This window comes from Catharus ustulatus, chromosome 13 (assembly GCF_009819885.2).
Source record: "Catharus ustulatus isolate bCatUst1 chromosome 13, bCatUst1.pri.v2, whole genome shotgun sequence".
Taxonomy (NCBI): Eukaryota; Metazoa; Chordata; class Aves; order Passeriformes; family Turdidae; genus Catharus; species Catharus ustulatus.
Window position 1 is genome coordinate 2,955,584 of NC_046233.1, and position 12,724 is coordinate 2,968,307.

The 12,724-nt window shown below is 39.9% G+C and overlaps 1 protein-coding gene across 2 annotated transcripts in view; it reads left to right on the top strand.

The window, feature by feature from the left end:
• The window catches only part of LOC117002486 (contactin-3-like), a 99,378-nt gene that overhangs the window by 54,451 nt on the left and 32,203 nt on the right, over positions 1-12,724 (top strand). For both annotated transcript variants that reach the window (XM_033071648.2, XM_033071649.1), the window contains 3 exons: positions 7,047-7,250; positions 7,731-7,833; positions 8,808-8,992. In XM_033071648.2, coding sequence (XP_032927539.1) covers positions 7,047-7,250; positions 7,731-7,833; positions 8,808-8,992 — 492 coding nt within the window. The remainder of the gene's footprint in view (positions 1-7,046; positions 7,251-7,730; positions 7,834-8,807; positions 8,993-12,724) is intronic.

Below are 12,724 nucleotides of genomic sequence, written 5' to 3' on the forward strand. Positions count from 1 at the left end.
GCAATTAGTGCAGAAATGTGATGAAGAGGAACCAATCCATCCCCTGCACAGCTCCAGGGGAAGCAGAATGGGGATTTTTATTCAGCACTGGAAGCCAAGGGCACAGAGCTGTTCTCTCAGGCTCTCATTAACATCTGGGCTGCCCTGGGAGCACCCAGGGATGTGTGACCTGCTGGGGAGGCTTGGCCAGGAAAAGCTGCTCCTGGCTAGTGGTCCCTGGGCTGCTGAGCTCTTTGCTGTGCTCTCTGCAGCTGGACTTACAGGAGGGGTTTGGTGCTAATAGAGAAATCAGTCTGGAGCATCTGTGTCCCAAGGATGAGCTGAGAAATGTTGGTGCTTTAGTTCCAGTGGTGAGTGTTGCTTGTGATGCTGCTGTGAGTGATTTAAGAAAGCCCCAGGAATTATTAAATGTGAGGAGCAAGGGGCTTTTAGTGGCTGTGTGACATCCCTGTGTGCCAGATCATTGTGTGTGTTACCTCTTGGCCAGTTCTGGGGCTGTGGGATCAGCAGGAAAAAAAATACAAATTAGTCTTTTTGAAGAATTGCATCAAACTAAAGCTCATTCCAAAATCGAAAAAAGACAAGTGGACTCTTACCATGTTTCATTTAAAAATGAAAATCAGGTTTTAGCTTGAAGTAGGAACCTTGCAACTTCAGCTGAAGCATTTCAACATTCTCATTAAATGAGTAGATTGGAATTGCAGGATATTGTGTGTGTGTCTCACTGCTCTCATTGTTCTGGGCTGTTCCATACACACAACTTGCATGCCTGATGACCTGCTCAGCAGGCTGAAAATTGATCTGGTATATTTTAGCTATAAAATAACTCTCCTTTTATGCCAAAACAATTAATGGTATACATTAGTTTCAAATCAGAGTGTTGCCATTATGCTCTGAAATAAAATTAGTTTCTGGGGATTCTTCACTTTTTGTGGCTGGATTTGCATTCCCATCACGCAGTTTACATTTTGTATAAACAAAAATTCAGCCAAAAGAGTTCTTCTGCAGAGTTCAGGTGAAATTTCAGATGTTGGAAATACACTGCACCTATTGTAAGCAGATCTCACTGTCTCACATCACTCCTGGAGGCCACAATTCCAGCCCTGCTGTAGAGGGTTTGTAATTGTCATTATTTTTATATGGAGAACATGAACAAAAAGTAAATACCAGCCCACTTTGTTCTCTGAAGTGTGACTGGAGCTAAAGACTTTTTCATTATCAGTGATAGAGCTGCTTGAATGCCAACAGCCCCAGGATCCCCCTTGGAAATTCAGTCTGAGCCTGGGTTTGGTTTGTTTTTCCCAGTTGGACATACCTGGGACTGTTTAATTTCTGGGCATTGAATGTGTACAAGAACATACCCTAAACCTTGCAGTTATGTACAGTTTATCTCAAATAATAAACTAAATAAACTGCTTTTCCATTGCCAGAATGCTGCCATTCCTGCCAGTGGCACCTCGTGACATTTGGAGCTGCAGTTTGCACATATGGGAGCACATAAACACCTTGTCCTACGCCTCCAGAGCTGAAATTTCTATTTGGAAAGCAATCTTTAAGGTTTGCCAGGAGAAATGAGGGAGATGTTGTTGGTTTATGGCACAGAGAAAGTGGCACCAAGAGCAGCTGGGGCTGGGGGCTTGCTCAAGGTGGTGAGCTAAGCAGGAAAATTGACCCAAGAAAGAAAAGAAAAATATTAAGGAGATTTTTGAAGGTAATTTATGCTAAATGACATCAGTGATACCCCTGGGAGCACTCACACCCCACAGCAGTGTAACCCAAGGATTTCCCTGCAAGGACAGTTTGCACCCCAGAGCATCCTCTGGGACCTCCATGCACTTTTACCTCAAGAATTAATTTCCTACTTTCAGGTAATTTGTTGGCATTTTCCAGAGGTCCCTGTGCAGACATCCAGTGCTGGAAAATGCTCATTTTTGTGGGTGATGATCCCACAAAAAGCTGAGTGCTCAGAGCTCCTCCCTCCTGGGTGATGCTGCTCATCCACAAACAGGAGATTTGTTCCCTTTTCTGCCATTTCATCACACTTTGAGCTGAAATTGGGCCAAATGATGAACTAATTGGTTTCTGCCCTAATTAGGGAGTGTGTTATTATCCTCTCAAAATCAGTGTTACTTTTCCATTATTTTTAACCTAAGATAGATCATTCAAAATAGCTGTTTGCTGCAGATTTCCATGGTTTTAATTGCAGTTTCTGACATTGCTAAATTCTGTCTGATTGCTTTCTTAGAAACAGTTTTCCAGGTGCCCTCCTGTGGGATAGGCAGAGACAAAATTCCAGACAGAGACAAAATTTGGAGATAAAATTCCAGGCTATTTTAACTTCTCCTTGTGTCTCTGCTACAGGATATTGTAAAATCAGAACTGGAGAAGTGAATTAAATAATTGGGATTGATTGATTGACATGAACCTTCTTTATGTTTTGGTGGTTGTTTTTTTTCTGATTGTTTGGATATTTTTTTTTTGTTTGTTTGTTTTTTTTAACCTTGTACTCTTTACTGTGCTCCATGCTCCCCAAAATCAAGAATTTTCATTTCCTACCAGCTTTTTTTCTGGAAACACCCACTTGGCTAATTCAAATCCAGTCACTTTGGAACATTTTAAATCTGTTTCAGAAGAATACTGTCCACATCACTTGCTTGTGGCTATTTTAGAAGTCTCATTTAGGTGTGAATTATGGGGCTCCAGGTAAATGTTAAGCAGGTGTCAGAAGACAAGGAGCAAGCCCTGACATTATTTATGCAAAGAGTGGATAAAATTAACTTTGTGAATTGTCTTTTGTCTTTGTGCCTTTTTTCCCCCCAAACTTCTGTTTTTCCAACTTCCTGAATTTAATTACAGTTTGGAATTTCCACCACTGCTGCTGTCACTTAAATTCAGTTTCCAAGAAGTAAAATCACCCTGGTTCTCTAAATGATCTCCTAGTGAAGTGTTTCAGTCTCACTTAGAAGAAATGTGTAATTTCTTTAAATTCTGTATTTCTAAAATCCTTTAAACATAATTCAAAGCCATATTTTCCAAAGGATGTGCATAAACTTAAGGCTTGACTTTGAACATAGTTAAAAACCAATAAATGTGCGGGTTTTACTGCATTATGTTCCTTTAGCAACAGTAATTTAGGGTTTTGTAAGGTTCATAAATAGCAGGAAATGACCCTTGGAGGTAAACCTCAAAGGCCATGGTGATTTAATTGCTGAATTTCATAAAGAATTCAGATTTAAAAATGACAGGTAATTTTATAAGCATTTTTTAATTGAGCACTTAGGTGCACAAAAGGCCTGGAACAGTGTGAACATGCTGAGTGTGTTGGAGACTGCACAGTAAATAATAATCAAATAATGCAAAATAAAGAGAAGCTGCCAACCAAGATGTAGTAAGCAAATAAAAATTGAGTAATAACTGTAATTTCCAATACCTTACCCATGTATGGTCGCCAAAAAAAGGAAAAAATGCATTGGAAAGCAAAGGCTTAGAACTCAGAGGAAGCCCAGGAGAGGCATATTACTTCCATTTATAACAGAAAATCAACTGAAAACTTGTAATTGGCAGAAAGGGAGTGAGTTTGTGTCCCTGGAGGGTGCCCTAAGATCAGCAACAGGCAAATGGTGTAAACATAATAAATCACACCACAAGTTGTTTAATATGATTTTTTATTATTATTATTTGGAAAATAAGAATACGATTTTGTAAAGGACAGTAAATATAAAATGAGGTGATGGTGGTGGGGCATGGGGATAGAAATACCCCAGAGTTTTTTAAGAGAGTCAGTGAAAATATGAAAAATATGTGTTGAATGGGGAATTAGGTTTTCAGGAGTGTTTATTCAGAGGCTGTTGAAGGAGCCAATTAAACTGGAATCCACTTTGCATGGCTGCTGTAATCCCAGAGACTGATTTCAGTGAGTTTGCTCTTGATTTAACCCAAAATCACAGGAATGAAATGAAGCTGCTTCTTTTCCTGCTGCATCTCCAGATCTCTCCACCCTCACACTCTTCTGGGCATCTTTTTTCTTTATATTTTCTCTCTTTTTTTTTTTTTTTTTTTTTTTTTTTTAAGCCAGCAATAATATTTTGAGCAATCACACACAAGTGGTTCAGTAAATACCAGAAGCTGTAAAGCCTGGTGTCACCCACTGCTGCCTTGTGGGTGTCTGGGTTTGGTGTGGAGCTGAAAATGGGGTTTTTTGGTCCCTAATTTGGTGTGCAGCCCCTCCCTCAGCCCTGTGATTGCTGTCTCCACTCTTTTCTGCCTTTCCCATTTAGAAAAACCACACATTGGGTGGTCCCCTTCAAACTCCTCAGGTGTACTCTCTTTTTTTCTTTCTTTGAAATAATTTAATGCTTCCAACTGTAATAATTCCCCCCTTGTTTCCTGACAAATCCTTGCTGCCTTCCCTCCCCTAAAAATGAATTGCACCTCTGGAGTTCTGGAGGAGAGAATTGGGGTGAAAGCCACTGCTGCTCCTGAGAAGATCTTGCAAGTCTTTTCCTCCTTATGGCTCTGGTTTTGGCAATAAATATTTCTAAATATGACAGAAGTTTAACTCCTGTTAATGGTTGGGACACGCCACTGCTGCAAAATTATCCTAATGGAAGAGGTTTAAATATTGATAGAAGAAAATTAAATGCACTTTACTGATCAGCCATGTCATTTGATGCCAGGCAGCCCATAAATACCTTAATAATTTCATTTATTGAGTGGGTTTTATTTCCCACCTGTCTTAACTTGTGTCAAATTGTCCTGTTGGCTTTGGCAGCCTGGGGAGGGGTTGAGGGTTCAGGATGTACCACCTTTTCCTTTCCTGGTGCCCCCAAATTTGTGCACCTTCAAATTAAACCTGTGCAGGAGGGGCTGATCTCCAGTGCTGCAGACACTGCAACACCAAGAGAGGTCAATCAAGCTGTAATCATTGCTAATTAGCACTTCCAGGAGCTGTAATCTTTGCATAAGTGGCACGTGGGTGAAAAATTATTCCTTGCCTGGAACACCATTAAAAATTTATTTTCCTTTGATCCTGTAGGAAGTGGATGAGACAAACACGTGGCCTCGCACAGGAAGGGGTTTTTGCTAATTAAAATTGGCACACAAAGCTCTCAGTGATGCTCAGGAAACAAAACAAATTCATTTTGGATTGGATTGCCAAATCTCTAAGCTTATCTTTTTACGTATGGAGTTTTTTTTTTCCTTTGCTTTCAGACAATCATAATGAATGGTAGCAAGGGCTACTTTGCCCCATCATACAGAAATTTTTTTAATGGAGTTTTTAGGGAGTTTTGTATGAAAAATCAGTTTTGCTGTGTGATGAGCCCTACTGGGAATTTAGGCTCCTTCTGACATTCTTATCCTGTCCTGTTTCTACCTGCTAATCATCTGGCTGAGGAGTTAAGCAGCTCCTGAATGAATAATCTTTCCATTTTAGCCAAGTTTGCTCTCGATTTTGCTGTCTGCTCCTATTTCTGTGCATATTAAATTTAGGGAGGAAAAAAAAATGGAGATTTAAGGAGATTTAAAGAAACCCCTTAACATTCTGGATTACTTTGGCCTTTTTTTTCTGCTGGAGGAGGAAAAAATAGGGGGTTTTGCTAGTTTTGGTATTTTTTAAAATCTGGTTTTCTCAGTCATTGGCTGTTTGCTAGACAATAAATAATGCAATAAATGTAAATAATGCAATGCTGTCAGATACTGAGAGATGGAGATTCAGACAGCTCTTGAGATGCTGTTTATTGCACAGATGAGGTTCCAGCAGCTGTGGGTCAGGGGTGAGCCCAGAGCTGATGGCTAAATGCAAACCCTGTGTCCTGAAACTCTGTTCCATCCGTGTTACAAAGCATTGAATTTCTTTCTTTACTGTGCATCTTATTACATAACAACCAATGAACACTTTTACTATTACCTAGAGCCTATCCTAACATTACTATATTCATGTTACTATTTTCCAATCACAGAAGATCAGTGTGTTACAGTTTGAGCTAAAAGTCGTTTTTCAGTTTTCTTGCAGTGGAAAATTCTGAGATTTTTTCTTCTACTTGCAGCATTGGTTTTCTTGTTTGCCTGTGAAAATCTTTTTGCTTGGTAAAATCATGGGGTTTTTTGTGGTGGATTTATCCTTTGCTCAGAGTCATAAAAGCCCCTTCCAACTCATTTTATCCTTTGCCTTCTTAGTTACCCACTAACACTGGCTCAGCAATTCTTTTCCTCTGTATCAAAACTTGCAATCACTTCTATTCCTTCTTCAGATTCTACATTCCAAGATCTTTCTGTTCTACACATATCTGTGAGCCCTTCCTGTCAAATCCTTTTCCTTCCCACCCAAACACAGTAATAAAGTGACTTTTGAAGGGAAGCAGAAAGTGGGGAAATGTGAACAGCAGTGTCTCTGTCTCAGAGATCACTCACTGCACAGTAGTTGGGGGTCTCAGAGTTTCTTTTTTTTCCAGCTAAAGCACTGAAGGAAGAGTCAGAAGTCATTTTCTGAGGTTTCCAAGGTTGTTTATTCTTTGTTATCTAAGGAACTTTTTCCCTGACTTGCAGAGGTCCATCCTGATGTCAGCTGGAGGCACACTGCCTGCCCTTGGGGCAGGAGTTATCTTTTATACTCTAAATTACACACTTGATGTTTACAATTATCTTCCAATATGTGACACCTACATTGCACTGTCCAGTTTTCTCTCAAACCAATCCCAAAGTGCCGTCCTAACCCAAAAGAGGGATGCCATGAAGGAGAAAGACATACCACTCCCAAATCCTTCCATCTTGTGTTCAGACCCTTAATATAAACAATTTTACAAACTCACTTTTCTACCTTCTAATAATCTAATAATCTAACAATCTAATTTATGCTCTACGTATTTTTTGCGACTTGTAATTCTTCATATAAGGATGGTAATTTTTCCCAGGGACTTAAATCAAACCCACAGGGGTCTTGGGCACTGTGCCAAGCCATCTGAGCCCCCTGCCCAGGCTCCAGGGAATGTCCTGGATCCCACAGGGAATTCCCATCCATCACCTTTTGTGCTTTTTCCCCCACCCAGAGCTGTCGTTCGCCTGGATCTTCAACGAGTACCCGTCGTTTGTGCAGGAGGACAGCCGGCGCTTCGTGTCCCAGGAGACAGGCCACCTGTACATAGCCAAGGTGGAGCCCTCGGACGTGGGCAACTACAGCTGTGTGGTGACCAGCAGGGCCAGCAGCAGCCCCGTGCTGGGCTCGCCCACGCCGCTGGTGCTGCGCACGGACGGTACGGCTGCCAAAACTGGGGACGTTCCCAGCATCACCCACCCACCTGTGGGGCTTTGCACCCTGAATTCTCCTGGGTTGGCTGGTGTGTTGGTGTACAGCTGAAATTGGGGGTTTTTGGTTTCTAACTCGGTGCATCCCCTCCCTCAACTCTGTGGTCTCTGTATAGAGTTGTCCTTTGTGTTCTGCCTTTCCCATTTAGAAAGACCACACATTCCTTGCTCCTTGTGTAGTCCCCTTCAAACTCCTCAGGTGTACCCTCTTTCTTCTTTTTTTTTAATAATGTAATGCATAACTAAATTAAAATCCAAAGATAATATTATCTTTCTAAAAAGATAAGCTCTGTTGCGTCCTAACTCTGATCTGACTGTGCCTCCCTTTATAAGCAGAGAAATAAACTTCATTTTGAATTGCAAAAGAGAGAAAGAAAAGCCTTTAAAAATCACCTTCAAAGTCTGACCTTGTCCATTGTCTCCCACAGGTGTGATGGGGGAGTATGAGCCCAAAATAGAAGTTCAGTTCCCGGAGACGCTCGCAGCAGCCAAAGGCTCCACTGTGAAGCTGGAGTGCTTTGCTCTGGGAAAGTAAGTTCTGATCTTCACTGAAAATTGAAGCACCTTGGGGTTCACCTGCACAAGAGGTCTGGAGTTCTGGCAGTTTGTTCTGGTGTTTTCCCAACACCTGATTTTGGTCATCACAGCTCCTGCCTTGAAATAAGAGGGCAAAGACTCCTGGAGTGTATTTTGATTTTGTTTAGAATTAAGATGTGTATATTGGCAGCACAGGAATTTACATTTTATTTCAAATTAACTGGAGTAAATTCAGTGTGGTTTTGCATGTGACCTTTTTATTAAGTCTCTTTTCTCTGTGCAAAGAAATGGTGCTGAAGTCTGTGAGAATGTTGTCTGAATTTTCCTCTTAAAATGCACTTGATGCTTTCATAATATTGTTCTTCCTTTATAGCCAGAATAAAGATTGAAATGTGTTTCTCCTCTGAGTGATGCTTCACTCACAGCTGATACCTTTTCTCTTTCACAGATGATCTGAGAATGCATTTGTGTTTCTGTAAATGTATTTACTTACCAGTGTGGGGTTTGCTTGCAGGCAGCTTTGTCAGGTGCCCATACCAGATTGATAACTTGATCACACACTATTGCTTTGGCTCCCCAGTGAGGGCAGGGAAAGTTTGCAAATCAGAATAAAAGGCTGCTGGAGGATGGCAATTCCAAAAGCATTGCCTGGATTCTCCCTCCATGGAAGCCACTGGTAAATCTCAGCTGTCCTCTGGGGAGGCCAGTGCTGATTTACAGGAAATTTTGCAATTACTGGGCATTCACAGAGTTATCCTGACAAATCTGGTACCACAAATGCAGAGCAGGAATCAGCAGTGAATGCAAATCAGGTGCCAGAGTGTCTGCCCATCTGTCATGTACAGTGTGGTTACTGCTTTTAACACAGCCTGCAAGTCACTGCTGAATTTAGTTTGCTTTAAGTATCTCATTATGACAATCAAGGACTTTAAGCAAAACTGTTTAAAATCTCATTACTCTCTCTTTAGCCCTGTGCCTCAGATTAACTGGAGAAGAACTGACGGGCTGCCATTTCCAAGTAAAATAAAGCTGAGGAAATCCAATGGCATGATTGAAATCCCTAATTTCCAGCAGGAGGATGCAGGGCTCTATGAATGCATTACTGAAAACTCCAGAGGAAAAAACATTGCCAGAGGACGTCTCACTTACTATGGTAGGAAACCTCTGCCTCTCTCCTACCTTTCTTTACTCATCAAACTGTACTGGGGTACTCTGGAATTTCCAGTTCCTGCAGTTCCATCAGGCATTTAGGCTTAAAAATCCATTTAAGTGGCATTTAAGTGCTCCCAGAAAATGAGAATTTCTGCAGCAGTTTCTTGGTAAGGTCTCTAAGAAATGGCTTAAAAGCTCACAAGGCTTGCTGGGAGTAAAGTGATTGTGCTTGGTATTTTTTTCTGTGACAGAAAGATTTTTTTTCAAAAACATTTCTTGGTCCATTGGTGAAACCTTCAATTTTCAGTCAATTGGATTTATTTGGGGGATCATTTAGGCCTCCCATCTATGGGAAGTACAAATTTTGTCTTGCTTTGTGAAAAGATTACTGATGGATATTCTCAATCCTGTGCTTTCAAAACAGCCAATTTTATTTTAAAATGAGTAAATAAATGGGAGGATATAATCCAGTATAGGAAATGAAATAATATGAAATTTTATAGCTGGAAAAAAGGCAGTCTCTTGTGCATTTAAGGCTATAGAGTGAAATGAGTATCAGCAAAGCACACTGGTGGTGGTGTAAAGCAAGAGTGATTTGCAGCAAAGTGGTAATTGAGAATTTTTGTTAAAGCCAGATCTCAGCAAATATAATTTTCTTTACTTCAATGGCAATTTAAACAGTGCTTCTGACTCTGCCTTGGAATGTTTCCCTCATGGAGGAATATTTGAGTAAAGGGATTTTTTTTTTCAGTTGGATAAAGGCACAGAGCACAATTCCTCTGCAACTGGGAGCAGGTTCTTTACTGCCTCTCCACGGGGAGCTGTGCTTGGTACAACACACAGATTCTGGTCCATGAAGATTTTACTTTAAGGCACAATAGATTTGATAAGGAGGAAGGAAAAGAGATTTCTTTCCAACTTCCAGATGAATCTTTATGTTGAATGAACACCCTGTGGTTGGAAATGTTCGAGGTCAGGTTGGACAGGGGGACAAGCAACGCAAATTTTCCAGGCACTGATTGTAATTATGACTTTTTGAGAAATCCTGTGATTAATATAGGGCAATAAATCCAAGCTGCTTCACCTGCTGCTGTCCTCAGCCATTCCAAACTTGGCACTGTGTATTGGGTTTTATTGAGTGGCTTTTTTGGTGCTTGAAAGTTCCAGAGTTGTGCTTTGTGCATCATTTTGGCTCAATTTTCCTATGGCAGTGTTAAATTGGGGCAGTTGTGAAATACATCAGTATAAATTAAATATAAAATAGAGATTTGTTCATCAGTCCTTGCCATTCCAAGTGGCCATTCCTGGGGTACCTTCCCTGCTGCCCAAATTCTTCTTTGCTCATTAGAAGGCCACAGAGCTGAAATGAAGGATGTTGCTGATCCATAGAAGCAACCCAGCTCAGTTCTGTAACACCTGGGTCAGCGTGAATGTTTTCAGAGGGATTTGAGCCCTCAGATGGAGTTCATGTTCCAGTAGGAATGGGTGCCCATGTTAAAGTCATCCCTGATATGGATGTTTATCTTCAAAAGAATAATGAGAGCTGTAATGGCAGTAATGGGACTCCAACTGCTTCATTTCATTTGTTCTGCTTCATGGAACCCATTCTGCAGAATTAAATAGATTTAAGTAATCTTTCTTATTTTGGTACTTGCTTTGTTGTTGCAGTTAGAATTCCAACGAGCCTGGATTCAGGATAAGGGCATTGAACTCTTTTTGATAATTTGAAGTTAGAGATAAAATGCAGAAGATATTCTGATGGATTGCCACCTCTTCTGGTGCCAAAGCCCAGAAATCTGTCTCGTGAAGAGATCTAACCACATCCCACTCAGCCTTCCAATAAAAGATCAATATTTAAGGAAGTTGTTCCAAAAGCAGATGAGGATTTGGGGGAAACTAATGCAATAAACTGAAGACATAAAGAATTACCCATCTGCCAGAGAGTACCAATGCTGTCAAAAATCCACAGATCTGCTGTTTTTAGGGGATGCTGGCTGCTGTTAAAACACTTTACTGGTAGAAGTTTAGGGCGTCTGCTTATCAAACATAGAAAAATATAAACATTGCCAAAGTACAAATATCTTTTTATTTCAGTAGTGGCAACATTGATTTTCCTCTTGGCAGAACAAAGCAGGTTTCTGCCTGACCCACAAAAAACAGTATGAGAAGGATTGGGGTTAATGCTTTTCAAGTTTTCATAGTGGAATAATGTGGAAAAGAAATCTTTAGGAGGAAAAAATGTCGATAAAAATATTTCATGTGCCTGAAAAATAGGTTTTTCTTTCTTTGCCAACTTTGAGGGTTCTTTGTAAATGTAACATAAAGCTGGTCCTAAACAAAAGCTTGAAACATTTATTGCTCTGTTCCTATTCTGATTTGGTTTATGAGCTGAAACTGGAAAGTTTGAAGTCTGGAAATTAGGTTTTCCAATGCATAAATAGTTTGGTTAAAAGCCTCCTTTTCACCCAGTAATGAATTATAGCCTTGAATCCACAAAGCCCTTGAACACAGGCTCAGCCTTACTCCTGCCATGGTCAGTTTTTCAGAAATTCCTATAAATCTGTCACATCTGTAACTCTCATCCTGAAAAAAACTGAAATGAGTTTGTTTTATTGGAGTTATGGTGTGTTGTAACTATGGCTCTCAACCCCTCGTTGGTGTTAATAATTAAAACAGATATTCTAAACCAGGTACTCTGGGTTCATTACAATACTCACAGACTTTTAATCTTCCTTTTTTCTCCTGAAGGATTTTATCACAAAAATCCTGACATCAAATGTTCATTTTTTTGTCCTTTTTACAGTTCCAACATTTGTTAAATGCCAGTTTTCTACTCAGGGGAGTTCAGATTGTGCTAAAAATAGGACAAGATTATCCAACTTTGATTGAGTGTAGAACCTGAATATATAAATAATTTGCTTTCCCTTTATTAGCGTGTTCCTTTGTCATTGCTTTTAGCTTCCCATAAAGAGATAACAGAAAAAAAAAAAAAAAAAAAAAAATCTACGGAGATGTTTCATGGCAGAGAAAAATGAGAGGAGATGAAACAATTTCATTTTTGTGTTTTAGGATACAATTAAACATGAAGCATGGTAAAGATCTGTAAAGCAATTAATTTAAAGTATAATTGAAGAAAATATATTCTTAATTAGCCCATGCTGATATACCAGAAGTCCTGCTTGGCAGCACCAAGGTAAAATGTTTGACAGGGAGGAATAAATTCTGCTGCTCTTCTTTTGCTCTGCAGTGCTGTGATAATAAAGATGAAATCCCCCAGGAATAAGTAGAATCTACATCATTTTTTTAGTGTATTAAAAAACCACTGGTATATTTTGGGTGTTTTTTAAATAATCTATCAGCAAAATTAAACTGAAACTGTTATTTGTGTATGTGTAAGAATATAAAGTTTTTATCTGGTAGCTTGACTAAGAGATGTCTTCAAAACATCAACAGCAAAGCTACAAACGACTAAATAATAATAATGAGTTGCTGAGTTTGGTCAGCCTAGAGTTTAATTGCTAATTTTGTCTAATAATATAATTTTCTTGCTGCCCAGACAATTGGTTTGTCTTCTTTTACATGCTGAAGCTTTTCCCAGTGATTTGGAATTACCTGTTGCTTGAGGGCGTTTTTATTTTCAAACAGGAGTCATAAAATGGACATTTTCAGGGAGGTGTCCCTGCTTCTCCAGGCCCAGCTGTTTTAGTGAACAAAAGTGATTCCTGCTTGGAGT